This window comes from Dermacentor albipictus, chromosome 1 (assembly GCF_038994185.2).
Source record: "Dermacentor albipictus isolate Rhodes 1998 colony chromosome 1, USDA_Dalb.pri_finalv2, whole genome shotgun sequence".
NCBI classification, from domain to species: Eukaryota; Metazoa; Arthropoda; class Arachnida; order Ixodida; family Ixodidae; genus Dermacentor; species Dermacentor albipictus.
The window spans coordinates 50,387,823-50,402,678 of NC_091821.1; the positions used below are offsets into that span (position 1 = coordinate 50,387,823).

Here is a 14,856-nt window from a genome sequence, read left to right on the forward strand (position 1 = left end):
GGGAGTCGGCGTTCCTTACAAAGGAAGCGCGGTCGGTGAGGTCACGCGCAGCCTTGTGAGCAGGCTCAGTGAGGTTCGGGGGAGCACCCTCGACCGACCCTACGTGAGCGAGAAACCAGTCAATCGAATGATGCGTGATAGTATATGGACTCGAGCCTGTAAGAAGACTAGCAGCTTGCTTGGCGATGAAACCCTTCTGAAGAACCCTAACTGCCGTTTTGGAATCGCTATAGATCTCGGACCCACGACCGTCTAGCAAGGCGAGGGCGATGGCGGCTTGCTCGGTGACTCCGTGGTCTGAAGTGCAAATGGAGGCCCTATTGGAAATCTTGCCGCTAGAGTCGACCACAACGACGGCAAAGGTCTTCCCATCGCTGTACTCTGCAGCGTCGACGAAGCTTGCTCTAATGTCGTCTTGCTTGATATGTTTGAGGATTGCTGCTGCTCTGGCCTTGCGTCTGCCCTCGTTGTGGACGGGATGGACGTTTAAGGGACGGTGGCCTCTTCGAACGTGTCTCGAATGCACCTAGGGATCGGGGTACTGATATTCGGGAATCCCGCAGGGGGTGGTAAACCAGCTCTCCAAGGATGCGTTTATCTGCCGCTGTGGTGGTCAGACGAGCGAGTTGCGCGCGTTCTTGGGCTTAGGCAATCTCGTCGGTGATATTAGGTACCCCCAGCTTAAGGAGATCCTCGGTATGGGTCCTGATGTGTAGCCTGAAAGCCCTCTTGACTACTTTGCGGATGTGAGTGTTGAGCTAGTCTCGCTCCGCTCTGAGCCAATTGTGCTTAGAAATCGTGTACGTGAAGTGGCATAGTACTAAGGCATTGATCAGCCTGAGGAGATTATCTTCCTTCGTGCCTCGGTGCCGGTTTGCGATTCTGCGAACGAGGCGGAAAGCACCGTCCGTCTTTGCGATGATCTTGCGGATAGCCGTTCCGTTCCCGCCGCTGAATTAAACAAACATGCCCAGGCCCCGAATAACGTCGACGCTGGGTATCACCACCCCGTCACAAGTGCGAAGACTGATGCTGCTTTCGGAGACTGGCTTCCAGTCTTTGGGTCTGCCTCCCTTCTCTTTTTTGTAAAGCAGAAGCCCCGACTTTACGGGGGAGCATTGAAGTCCGGTGGGGTGGAGATACTCCTCGATCACGTCGATCGCTGCCTGCATAGCTTCTTCGACTCTGCCCTCGCAGCCGCCGGAGCACCATATGGTGATGTCGTTGGCGTAGATGGTGTACTTGACGTCCTCAACGCGTGCCAACCTCTCGAAAAGACCAAGCATACAGATGTTAAACAGTGTGAGGGAGGTGACGGCGCCCTGAGGAGTGCCCCACCCCCCGAGGGGCACATCTTCGGAGCGGAAGTCTCCAATGCGAATTTTGGCCTTCCTGTCCGTTAGAAAAGAGCTGACCTAGCTATGGAATCTGGAACCGAGATGCAGGTCTGAAATGGTCTTGATGATGAAGGTGTGGAGCACGTTGTCGAAAGCCTTCTCGAAGTCCAGACCGAGCAGAGCCTTGACGTCTCTGGTACGGCCATCCACAATGTGATGCTTGATTAGTTTCATGGCATCCTGCGTCGAGAGTCCGGCTCGGAAGCCGATCATGTTGTACGTGCAAACTTCGTTGTCTTCGAGGTACCCGTTGAGCCTTTTGAGGACGACGCGCTCCATGACCTTGTCGACGCAGGAGGTTAGAGAAATCGGCCTGAGGTTCTCGATGTTCGGGGCGTTGCCGGGCTTGGCCATGAGCGCCGTGGAGGCTGTCTTCCATTCTGCAGTAACAACGCAGTTCTTCCAGGACTCGTTGATCTTGTCGGTCAGAAAGACGACGTGTCGTCGAGGTTTCTCAAGATTCTGTTAAAGACTCCATCCGGAGCCGGCGCAGACTTGCGGTTGAGCGCGAAGATGGCCTGTCTGACCTCGGCAACGGAGAAGTCTTAGTCGAGCTCGGAGCGTGGAGGGCCTCGGTAGTCCGGGTGTTGGGTCGCCGGATCTCCGTCGCGACGGACGGGCAAGTACTTCTGTACGAGTTTTGAGACGAGCTCATCCACCGTGTGAGACCTGGTGGCTTCGTGAAGGGCCCGGACCAACGTCTGCCTCTGATATGACTTCGAGCCGCTTTCTTCGAGAAGGTGCTTCAGCATACCGCAGGATTTGCCGTTGCGCATCTGTCCGTCGATGGATTCGCAGAGCTCGTCCCACTGCTGCTGGCATAGCGCCTTGCAGTGGTCATCGATGACCTTGCTGAGCTCCGAGATCTTTTTTCGGAGTCTGCGATTGAACCTTTGATCCTTCCATCGGCGGATAAGGGCGTTTTTGGCCTCGATCATGTGGGAAAGTCTGCTGTCCATCCGCTCAACGTCGAGATCGGCTTCCACTTTCTTGGTAGCCACGGAAGCGTCGTTCCGGACGCCTTCGCACCATTCTTCGAGAGTGGCGGGTGCCTGTCTCTCTCGGGTTCTTCGCGAATCTTGCGAAAATGGTCCCAATCGATGAACGTGAATTCCCTGACCCTACTCCGAGACACCTTGAAGTTGGTCTCGAGAATGTAGTGGCCGCTGCCGAACTCCATGGCGGTGTTCTCCCAGCCCACGTCCTCGACGCTCTACACTCTTGACGAAGGCGAGGTCGGGTGTCGAGTCCCTGGTGACGGAGTTTCCGATGCGGGTAGGAAAATCCTTGTCAGTGACCAGAGTGAGGTCCATCTCGTTGGCGTCTTGCCACAGGTTGCGCCCCTTGGTAGTGTCGTAGACGTAACCCTTGATGCCGTACGGTGCGTTGAAGTCGCCGACGGCTGTCAGGGCCGGCCAAGTCGGTCGCTTTCTTGAGGATGGTCTTGAACTTCTGGCGCGAGTCCTTGGGCTTGCTATGGATATTGTTTAAACTGACGTGAAACAGCTTGATATTTATTTGCACAGATGGCGCCACCAGCAAAAAGCGCCTGTGAGATTTATTATTTATCGGAAATCTTTCGTTTCAAACGATGCTTAGTAAAACTAGTGAGTGCTAGTAAATACAAGACGTAGTATGGCTCTACTAATGTGCTGCGCTCGTTGTGAATTAGCGTGTACATGAAAAAGAACATCAGCTTGCACGGACTTGGCCAGCAGAAAGATAACCTAAATTCACTGCTCCCTTGTACATTCTTTAATCAACAGAAGACAATTTTTTCTTCGTAGATTCCCAGGGATGGGCTTGCTGCTTGTTTATTAAAAATTTCAGAGTTTCAGCTTGAATAGTTTCGCATAGGCTTCGGTAATACGTGAACAAGTATAGCCATAAATTGCTTATTTGAAGTAATAACTATATAATTGTTCATCAGGCCACAAAAGAACTTCACATAGATAAGTACACTCTAGCCTAGAAAAACACTAAATATTGTTGTTCTGCATTGAAAAGGAAAAAAAATACTCATTCATAAACTTCTATTGTTTTGCCCATTTTTATTAGTGCTTATATAAATTTTTTATTGCTTTACACACAATATGTTTTCACAGGAACCTTGTATAGCATTTCATGTAAAGGTACAGCGAACCTCAAATTTTTAAGCTGAACAGTTTTGCTGGAAACGCAGTACAAAAGGGGCTAGTATACAGCAAAAACGTTGTTTTTTGCTCACACTGTTTTGATTGCTGTCAGGTAACACTTTAGGCTAGGCAATAATACTAGGTGTCATTGGAAAGCGAAGAAAGTAAGCTTTCTAATGCAATGTAATTCACATCCGTCCAATGAGCGCAGAAAGCACAGTGCGTCTGCAAACAATGACTAAAATGCGGAGCGCGGGCCGCCGGAGTGGGAGCGCCATCTCTAAACGAAGCCCAAATATAAGCTCTGTCAAGAATTAGCAACAATGTCTTTGTTAAAATAATGTCGAATTATGTCTTTGTACGTGATCATGCACTGACTATTTACTTTAAAATACTCGTAAATTGTGCAACGTGGCAGGTTCGCCACCATATAACTTGCGCTGTGTCTGCCGTAATTTTTTTTCTCCAAAATATTGAATTACCATTACCGTATTCCTGGTCGAAGCCGTTACCTTAGCCCAGTGCCTACGCGCTGCTCAGGTCGCAGGTTCGATCCCGTTTGCTACGGCGGAACTTAATTCGGCGAAATGTAAAAACGCTCGTGCACTTTGGTTAAGGTGCGTGGTAAAGAAACATAGGCGGTGGGAATCAATTGTGAGTCCCCTAATACGAGCTGTTATAATCAGTTTGTGGTTTTAGTACGTAAACTCGATCATTCTTTTTCTTTCCCTGACACTAGTAGAGCAGTGAAATCATTTGCGGCATCAAAGTCATATTATTTAAGCGAAGCGTTCTCTTAAAGAGATTCCAACTCAGTGTGTAGCAATACAAAACAAAAAAAAATGTCCATGGGAAAATGCAGTAAAAGGATCATGCAATGTAAGAAAACACTATGATGGTTACAAATCGTTACAGCTGTTTTCATCATCATCATCATCATCATCATCATCATCATCATCATCATCATCATCATCATCATCATCATCATCCTGGCTACGTCCACTGCGGGGCAAAGGCCGGCTCTCCCATACTTCTCTAATTACCCCGGTCATGTGCTAATTGTGGCCATGTTGTCCCTGCAAATTTCTTAATCTCATCCGCCCACCTAACTTTCTGCCGTCCCCTGCTACGCTTCCCTTCCCTTGGAATCCAGTCCGTAACCCTTAATGACCATCGGTTATCTTCCCTCCTCATTACATGTCCTGCTCATGCCCATTTCTTTTTCTTGATTTCAACTAAGATGTCATTAACTCGCGTTTGTTCCCTCACCCAATCTGCTCTTTTCTTATCCCTTAACGTTACACCTATCATTCTTCTTTCCATAGCTCGTTGCGTCGTCCTCAATTTGAGTAGAACCCTTTTCGTAAGCCTCCAGGTTTCTGCCCCGTAGGTGAGTACTGGTAAGACACAGCTATTATACACTTTTTTTTTTAGGGATAATGGCAACCTGCTGTTCATGATCTGAGAATGCCTGCCAAACGCACCCCAGCCCATTCTTATTCTTCTGATTATTTCTGTCTCATGATCCGGATCCGCAGTAACTACCTGCCCTAAGTAGATGTATTCCCTTACGACTTCCAGTGCCTCGCTGCCTATTGTAAACTGCTGTTCTCTTCCGAGACTGTTAAACATTACTTTAGTTTTCTGCAGATTAATTTTTAGACCCACTCTTCTGCTTTGCCTCTCCAGGTCAGTGAGCATGCATTGCAGTTGGTCCCCTGAGTTACTAAACAAGGCAATATCATCAGCGAATCGCAAGTTACTAAGGTATTCTCCATTAACTTTTATCCCCATTTCTTCCCAATCCAGGTCTCTGAATACCTCCTGTAAACACGCTGTGAATAGCATTGGAGAGATCGTATCTCCCTGCCTGACGCCTTTCTTTATTGGGATTTTGTTGCTTTCTTTATGGAGGACTACGGTGGCTGTGGAGCCGCTATAGATATTTTTCAGTATTTTTACATATGGCTCGTCTACACCCTGATTCCGTAATGCCTCCATGACTGCTGAGGTTTCGACAGAATCAAATGTTTTCTCGTAATCAATGAAGGCTATATATAAGGGCTGGTGGTATTCCGCACATTTCTCTATCACCTGATTGATAGTGTGAATATGATCTATTGTTGAGTAGCCTTTACGGAATCCTGCCTGGTCCTTTGCTTGACAGAAGTCTAAGGTGTTCCTGATTCTATTTGCGATTACCTTAGTAAATAGTTTGTAGGCAAGGGACAGTAAGCTGATCGGTCTATAATTTTTCAAGTCTTTAGCGTCCCCTTTCTTATGGATTAGGATTATGTTAGCGTTTTCCCAAGATTCCGGTACGCTTGACGTTATGAGGCATTGCGTATACAGGGTGGCCAGTTTCTCTAGAACAATCTGCCCACCATCCTTCAGTAAATCTGCTGTTATCTGATCCTCCCCAGCTGCCTTCCCCCTTTGCATATCTCCCAAGGCTTTCTTTACTTCTTCCGGCGTTACCTGTGGGATTTCGAATTCCTCTAGACTATTTTCTCTTTCATTATTGTCGGGGGTGGCACTGGTACTGTATAAATCTCTATAGAACTCCTCAGCCACTTGTACTATCTCATCCATATTAGTAATGATATTGCCGGCTTTGTCTCTTAACGCATACATCTGATTCTTGCCAATTCCTAGTTTCTTCTTCACTGTTTTTAGGCTTCCTCCGTTCCTGAGAGCATGTTCAATTCTATCCATATTATACTTCCTTATGTCAGCTGTCTTACGCTTGTTGATTAACTTCGAAAGTTCTGCCAGTTCTATTCTAGCTGTAGGGTTAGAGGCTTTCATACATTGGCGTTTCTTGATGAGATCTTTCGTCTCCTGCGATAGTTTACTGGTATCCTGCCTAACGGAGTTACCACCGACTTCCATTGCACACTCCTTAATGATGTCCACAAGATTGTCGTTCATTTCTTCAACACTAACGTCCTCTTCCTGAGTTAAAGCCGAATACCTGTTCTGAAGCTTGATCTGGAATTCCTCTATTTTCCCTCTTACCGCTAACTCATTAATCGGCTTCTTATGTACCAGTTTCTTCCGTTCCCTTCTCAGGTCTAGGCTAATTCGAGTTCTTACCATCCTGTGGTCACTGCAGCGCACCTTGCCGAGCACGTCCACATCTTGTGTGATGCCAGGGTTAGCGCAGAGTATGAAGTCTATTTCATTTCTAGTCTCGCCGTTCGGGCCCCTCCACGTCCACTTTCGGCTATCCCGCTTGCGGAAGAAGGTATTCATTATCCTCATATTATTCTGTTCCGCAAACTCTACTAATAACTCCCCCCTGATATTCCTAGTGCCTATGCCATATTCACCCACTGCCTTGTCTCCAGCCTGCTTTTTGCCTACCTTGGCATTAAAGTCACCCATTAGTATAGTGTATTTAGTTTTCACTCTACCCATCGCCGATTCCACGTCTTCATAGAAGCTTTCGACTTCCTGGTCATCATGACTGGATGTAGGGGCGTAGACCTGTACAATCTTCATTTTGTACCTCTTTCACAACAAGACCTGCCACCCTCTCGTTAATGCTATAGAATTCCTGTATGTTACCAGCTATATTCTTATTAATCAGGAATCCGACGCCTAGTTCCCTTCTCTCTGCTAAGCCCCGGTAGCACAGGACGTGCCCGCTTTTTAGCACTGTATATGCTTCTTTTGGCCTCCTAACTTCACTGAGCCCTACTATATCCCATTTACTGCCCTCTAATTCCTCCAATAGCACTGCTAGACTCGCCTCACTAGATAACGTTCTAGCGTTAAACGTTGCCAGGTTCATATTCCAATGGCGGCCTGTCCGGAGCCAGTGATTCTTAGCACCCTCTGCAGCGTCGCAGGTCTGACCGCCGCCGTGGTCAGTTGCTTCGCAGCTGCTGGGGACTGAGGGCCGGGGTTTGATTGTGTTGTTCATATAGGAGGTTGTGGCCAAGTACTGCACCAGGGTGGCCAATCCTGCTCTGTTGAGGGAGTGCGTTACCGGTTCTGGTCACCGGGATCAGGCCCCACTCCAGGCCTGTTTATGCAATTTTATCAACACGCGGATTTTTGTTTTTTTTAATCCGGTGGAAAATTGTCGGCACCGGGATTCGAACCACGGACCTCTTGCACGCGAGGCGGGTGTTCTACCTCTACGCCACCGCTGCATCCGGACCTATAGCTATATACAAGGGTTGGTTATATTCCGCACATTTCTCTATCACCTGATTGACAGTATGAATGTGGTCTATTGCTGAGTAGCCTTTACAAAATCCTGCCTGGTCCTTTGGTTGACAGAAGTGTAAGGTGTTCCTGATTCTATTTGCGATGACCTTAGTAAATACTTTGTAGGATGAATTAAGATTATGTTGGCGTTATTTCAAGATTCCGGTACGCTCGAGGTCATGGGGCATTGCGTATACAGGGTGGCCAGTTCTTCTAGAACAATCTGTCCACCATCCTTCAAAAAATTTGCTGTTACTGATCCTCCCCAGCTGCCTGCCCCCTTTGCATAGCTCCCAAGACTTTCCTTACTTCTTCCGGCGTTACTTGTGGGATGTCGAATTCCTGTAGATTATTGCCGCTTCCATTATCGTTGTGGGTGCTACTGGTACTGTATAAATCTCTATAGAACTCCTCAGCCACTTGAACTGTCTCATCCATATTAGTAATGATATTGCCGGCTTTGTCTCTTAACGCATACATCTGATTCTTGCCTATTCGTAGTTTCTTCTTCACTGCTTTTAGGCTTCCTCCGTTCCTGAGAGTATGCTCAATTCTATCAATACTATACTTCCTTATGTCAGCTATCTTACGCTTGTTGGTTAACATGGAAAGTTCTGCCAGTTCTATTCTAGCTGTAGGGTTACAGGCTTTCATACATTGGCGTTTCTTAATCAGATCTTTCGTCTCCTGTGAAAGCTTACTGGTATCCTGTCTAACGAAGTTACCGCTGACTTCTTTTGCACACTCCTTAATGATTCCAATAAGATTGTCGTTTATTGCTTCAATACTAAGGTCCTCTTCCCGAGTTAAAATCGAATGTCTGTGCTGTAGCTTGATCCGGAATTCCTCTATTTTTCCTCTTACCGCTAACTCATCGATCAGCTTCTTATGTACCAGTTTCCATTACCAGTTTCCTCACAGTAGCACTTCGTAAACTCCGTGGCCCTGCTGCAGACTGGAAGTCACTGCAGTCACTGCAGAGGAAGTCACTGCGACACATGGGAAAAATTCATGACTGCCTTCGAAGAACAGTTTAGGGACAAACTTACGCTCCTGCAGTGGCGTCACATAGTCGCCAGACGCGTCCAGTCACCTGGAGAGAGCCTTGTTGATTATTCCCTGGCCGAACTACGCATCATTTCGAGATGTCCTGTCCAACTGACTGATCAACAGCATATTGAGTATGCATTACAGGGAGTGCATGACACACACTTGGCAACCACTATCGCAGCAGAACGTCCGCCGACTGTGGATGCGTTTCTTGCCATTGCCACTCAGCTTGATAGAACTATGGAATATTGCTCTGTCTTCTGAAGTCTGCCGCCTGTGCAGCATCCTGATGTTTCGAACAACACAGCTTCTTCACAAATGAGTCTAGCTGATTCATCAGATTCACGTCAGATTTCCTTCTTACCATTGGACCAGCAAGATACTCGCCATCTTACAATCAGCTCCCAACATGGCGCACCTGCCTATCGCCCTGGGGAAGATCTAAGCAAGGCCTTATGCTATCTAAGCAAGGCCTATGCTACCCCTGATTTATAGCAAATAACCGCATTTCCAAAAGTAAGTCCTGGAACCATTACACCTTTCCACATACCTCGGAGGACCTCGTACATATTGTATCCCCATAGCGCTCTGTGCTCTTATTATGGCTGCATTTCTCTTCCCCTTTACTATTATCGTTTTTTTCCTGTGTATCCATATATATGTTTCCTTCGTTTATCCATATACCAAGGTATTTATTTTCTCTTACCCGGGGTATTTCGTGGCCCTGAATTGCCACTGTCTGTTCACTGTTTTCATTGAATACCATAACCCCTGATTTTCTAACACTAAAGTTCAAACCTAAATTATTGCCTTCCTGTCCACAGATATTAGCCAGACGTTGCAAATCACTTTGCTTGTTAGCCAGCAATACAATGTCGTTCGCATAAAATAAACCTGGAAGCTGCTGCTCTACTACTGTACCCACCTCTTTGTATGAGAGATTAAACCCGATATTACTTCCTTTTAGCGCCCTTTCCATCCTCACCATGTACATCATAAACAGCAGTGGGGATAAAGGGCACCCCTGCCTCAGTCCCTTGTTGATATCAACTTTCTCCTCGCTCCTCATCCCTTCTCATTCAACGCAAACGGTATTTTCTAGGTAAATCTCTCTGAAAAGCTGTAGACAATCGTCACCTAAGCCTTCCCCTCCCAGAATATCCCACAACATGTTGCGGTCTACGGTGTCATACGCTCCTGTAATGTCTAAAAAGGCCATATATAACGGACGAAGGGGATCACCGTGCCACCTGGTGGGTGCGGAGAGGGGACGGCGGCGCAGTGCGCTGGAATGCGGCCTGCGCACAGTTCGTGTAGTTGGCGCTAGATACGTTAGCGGCTGCGTTTGTGATTACAGTGCTGTATATAGTTAGAGGAAATAATGGATGCCGCGTCATCTAGTGGTACGAGGGATCCTGCGCAATAGGGTCGAAGGAAGAATGCTGATGCCATGCGCCGAAAACTCTAGCACGTCTCATCATTCCGCGCAAAAGGGACAAAGCAGGGGAAAACTAATGCTAGTGCGTTACTGTCGCATGAATCCCATTGATCGCCCTCAAATTACAAAAGTAGCCTAACATACGCGGGAAAGAAACTAAAGGGGCAGTCATAAGAATGGAGCGCTATCAACGTATCTATGAAACAGGTAATGACTTCAGTTAATACAATATCGAAGGGACCAAGAAAATGTGTTCACCTTATGATAAGTTCATCTTATTAACGGAACTCATCAAAGAAAAAGAAATATTAGTCTTGGTTCTGCCGAGCATTGAAATCAAAAGGCACGTGTAGAAAAATGACATTTATTGCAGTGGCGTCATTGAAACTATTGTTTCATCTACTTCTCTTTGGGCCACTCAGTAATTTTTGCCCCAAATAGAAAATTGGCATTTGCTCTATTGAAACTGACATTTCACGCAACTTGCTCAAAACGTTTTCAATGCAATCGTGTTTAGACAACGTGCCAAAGTATGCGAAGTATTATCAGCTGCGTTATGTGTGAGCACCACTTGTTCTAAATTTTTGAAAAATAGCCTGTGACAGATAGCATAATTCTTGTCCTTGAGCTGGATTATTCCAAGAGGCAGACATTACTAGCATGAGAAATTGTGGCACATATTCAACTAATTAACAAAATTTCCTAATTAACTTCTTAATTAATCACATTACGGCATTATAGCCGGCGAGTTTGCAAGACGTCTCCACTTGAAATGAACTTCCAGGATGTGACCAGTTGCGAGACAGTATTTCCCAAAGTGGGGGACGTAATATATTGGCGTTCTAGTTTGTTACTTCATTGCATAAAATAGCGTTCTGTTAAAAAGTAAGTGGACCAGCAGTGCTTTTTACGGCGAGTGTGATGGCGCATATATCTCCAAACTGGTGTCATGCAGGTAATTCATTCCAAGTGGTCTTGCAAACTCACCGACTATAATTCCTAAATTGTCATATGTACCGTTAATTAATCAAAAGGTAATTAGTGACTCTGTCCTAATTAGTTGAATATGTGTTTCGATTTCTCGTGCAAGTAATGTCCGCGTCTTGGAATAATCCAGCTCAAGGACTAGAGTTGTGATATCTGCAACAGACGAGATTTAAAAATTCCGTAAAACTTGAAAATAATCCCCCTGTATAGTAAAAATCATCGCTATCGGCCTTTGCAAAGGCACATTGAGGCAGGCCTCAATGAATGCTTGTATGGCGGGAGTCCTGAATGTCTTTGCCATCATCGTCGACCTTGGTGTAGTTTTATGTGTACAGAAAGAACATTTGCTTTTGCCAGAGCGACAGGTAGCTCTGGTCATCTAGCTAAGCCGAGTATAGCATGCATCAGGGATGGCGATGGACATTTGGCTTAAACAAATAGACGGTTCTGGGTAGGCGGCCTCCCCCCATCTATCTATCTATCTATCTATCTATCTATCTATCTATCTATCTATCTATCTATCTATCTATCTATCTATCTATCTATCTATCTATCTATCTATCTATCTATCTATCTATCTATCTATCTATCTATCTATCTATCTATCTATCTATCTATCTATCTATCTATCTATCTATCTATCTATCTATCTATCTATCTATCTATCTATCTATTTTTTTTCCTTGAGGCCTATGGGACAACTAATTAAACACTTTGACGTTGTTTGGCACATCGGGAGATTCGGCTTAACCAGGTTAGTTTTAGTGAGAGTCTACTAAATATTGCATTGAAATTCGCCTAGCGCTTTTGCGACCAGTGCAGTCCGAACTGAGCTGTTTGACCGCTTCAAACAACTCCCTTTAAAGATTCTTGAAAATGGACATTTGCACAGTCAGAAATTCACCTAAAGGGAAACTTTGTTTACAGGCCCCAGGATATGCGAAAAATGACGAGACAGCTGTGGAAAGCGCTTGAAGTTCCCCCTCCTTTCTCTCTGCGCCCCTCCCCTCTTCCCCCTGGTTCCTTTTCCTTACGTTTTGCATTTTCGTGAAGTGAGAGTTACATCACCATTGTTTGCGCCGGTGTAGGAACAAGATCTGCACTTCCAAGGACTGGCTTTTTTCCTCCTATAGCAAATGCTGAACCTGTCATCTGTCGTATACTTGGCGTGACTCTCACAATATATATGCGCCTATTTGTCCCGAACTGACCCCGCATATGCATCATGAACTGTAGACTAAAAATGTGGATGCGAGCTTATAGGCGTTCGCTTCGCGCGACTGTCGAGCCCTCGAGGAAGTTTGCTGAGCATACAACGACGGGGAGCTCGAGGTGACACAACACCGACGCGTCGGCGCTGCGGACTCTGACGTTTCGGGTGGCGGGGGCCATAGGCGAATACGAGGAAACGAAAATATGCAGAAGGACATTTGGAGAAACCCTTCCTGTGGCGGACGTCCTGAGAAACCACTGGCACAAGGGACACGTTTGGCGTTGCTGGAGCAGCCTCACTACACGAGAGCGTTCCTCTGTGTCTGCATCCATGAGTCTCATTTTCCAGGCTGCCTGCTTCGTGACCGTCTGTGTCCAATGGCTGACTTCGTCGCCACTGGAATTCACCACAGGGGAGTGGAATCAATCGACGACCGTGAGTCCGACTACAACAGCGCTGCCGAAGTCAACGACGAGAAACTTGAACGCTGACTTGGAAGGCGCATTCAATGCTCTTGAACCAAGACTCAGGCCCCTTCTCAAGTACATCCACAAGCACCCGATGGTCAGGACTGACTGCAAGCTGGGTCTTCTGAAGACGACGCTCGCGCTGAGAAAAGGCGAGATGTGGGCGTTCAAACGTGAGTACATGACCGAAGTCTCTTTCGCTGTAAAACACGAGTAACGACTCGCACTCTCCTTGTTCTAACCCCCTAAAGAGAAGAAAAAAACTCATCCCATATATTTAATAATCAGATATGAGGTTATAAAGTATTACGCAAAGCCGACATGACTATCGGATTATTGGAGACGGGATATTATTATTATTTTTTTAAATAGTGCCGCGTCGAGTTCCAAAGACAGAGTCCTTGTCAAAAGTTTCGAAGCCACTGCGCACGTGACCAGGTTTGTCGTATGACCACGCACTAGGGTGCCCGTACATTTTTGGTTGCTCCGATGGCTGAAATTCATATGGAGAGTGTGCAGTCTTCACATGCGCTCTGCCATGCCAGACATGCTATACCTGAGCTTTGCAATAAAGCTTGGTGCCCCAATTCTGCGAGCATGTGGTACTCACAGATTGGGTTCCAAACTATTCCTTCTGCCTCACTTTTTTTCTTTCTCTTTTTTTGCGTGCAGTGATCCAAGTGGACAGCAAATGCTCAGACTCACTTGGATCATTATTACAAAAAATCACTCTATGTGCGTATGTACAGACGTGATGACAGCACACACTTCGATACTCCTAAATGCCTAGATAGGCCGCACAATGTTCAATGCGTCTGAAACTATACTAGATGTTTCTTTTATGCGGAACACATTAAATAAAACTGTCATATCTGGGCCCCTGCCGCTTTTGCTCATAAGCTTTGTGGCTAGGCGGCCATTAGCAGCAAGACAAAAAATCGACGATAATGCTAGTCTTAGGTTATCTGTCAAGGATACACGGTTTCACATCTACTCGGCTTCAATTTCGCGCCTAAAACGCGTGCCCAAGAGTGAATAATTAAGAAGTAATTGGCATAAGTACATTAATTTGCGAAATTATCGTTGAAAAATTTCTTGCTGTTATGCTAACCTAGCCTCATCGCCTATCTGCGAAAACATCCGGAGCCTAGATACGACAGTTTCTTTGTTTTCTTTAAAATAAAAATTTTCTCATAGAAGGAAACACTCGAGGCAGTGTCAGCACGATGGAAGTGATAAAGAAAATAGCACTTTACGCCAGCATTACGCTGGACGTCATTCGATGTATCGATCGTGCGTTCGGATAAAGCTTGAAGCAATGGCATATGCATCAGTCACAGCGCATTTGAACGTGCGATTTCCCAAGGGACATTTGTTTATTGTGTACAATGTTCGAAATATTCAGGTTTGTTATAAACGGGTTGGACTTACTGAAGGTTGTTTTTCAGTGATTCTGTTCTGCTATCTCTGAATGGGAGAAAGTAGGTTGCATTAAGAAGCTTTAGTTCGTGGCCTTCTCGGATTTCTCGATTCAAACTCATGTGAATTTAATTGTATTCTATTCTGGGTTTTTACGTGTCAAAACCATAATTTGATTATGGGGAACTCCATAGCGGAGACCTCCGGATTAATTTTGATCGCCAGGGGATCTTTAACGTGCCCTAATGCAAGGGACACAGGCGTTTTTGTATTTCGCCCCCATCAAAATACGACCTCCGCGGCCGGGATTGGATTCCGCGACCTCGTGCTTAGCAGCGCAAACTCATGGGAAACGCTGAATCATTCTGTCCATATCATGCTTAGGTTCTCGACCATTCACAAACGCCATAGATAGAGTTGTGCATGGTCATTACTTGGGAGGGAGTAATCGACCATGGGGCCACCGAATGGTTAAAAAATCCACCGATGATTACGATACTCCCTAATGCGAAATTTGAGCGCAGCAGTTTAC

At 46.1% G+C, this 14,856-nt stretch overlaps 1 protein-coding gene across 3 annotated transcripts in view; it reads left to right on the forward strand.

Moving 5' to 3' along the window:
- LOC135912008 (nose resistant to fluoxetine protein 6-like) overlaps positions 1-14,856 on the forward strand; it is a 98,407-nt gene that overhangs the window by 27,690 nt on the left and 55,861 nt on the right. Inside the window, exon 1 of one of the 3 annotated variants that reach the window (XM_065444391.1) lies at positions 12,695-13,078. The exons of the other annotated variants lie outside the window; for them this stretch is intronic. Coding sequence (XP_065300463.1) covers positions 12,769-13,078 — 310 coding nt within the window. The 5' untranslated portion in view covers positions 12,695-12,768. Of the gene's footprint in view, positions 1-12,694; positions 13,079-14,856 lie in introns of those variants that run through there. 3 annotated transcript variants of the gene reach the window in all.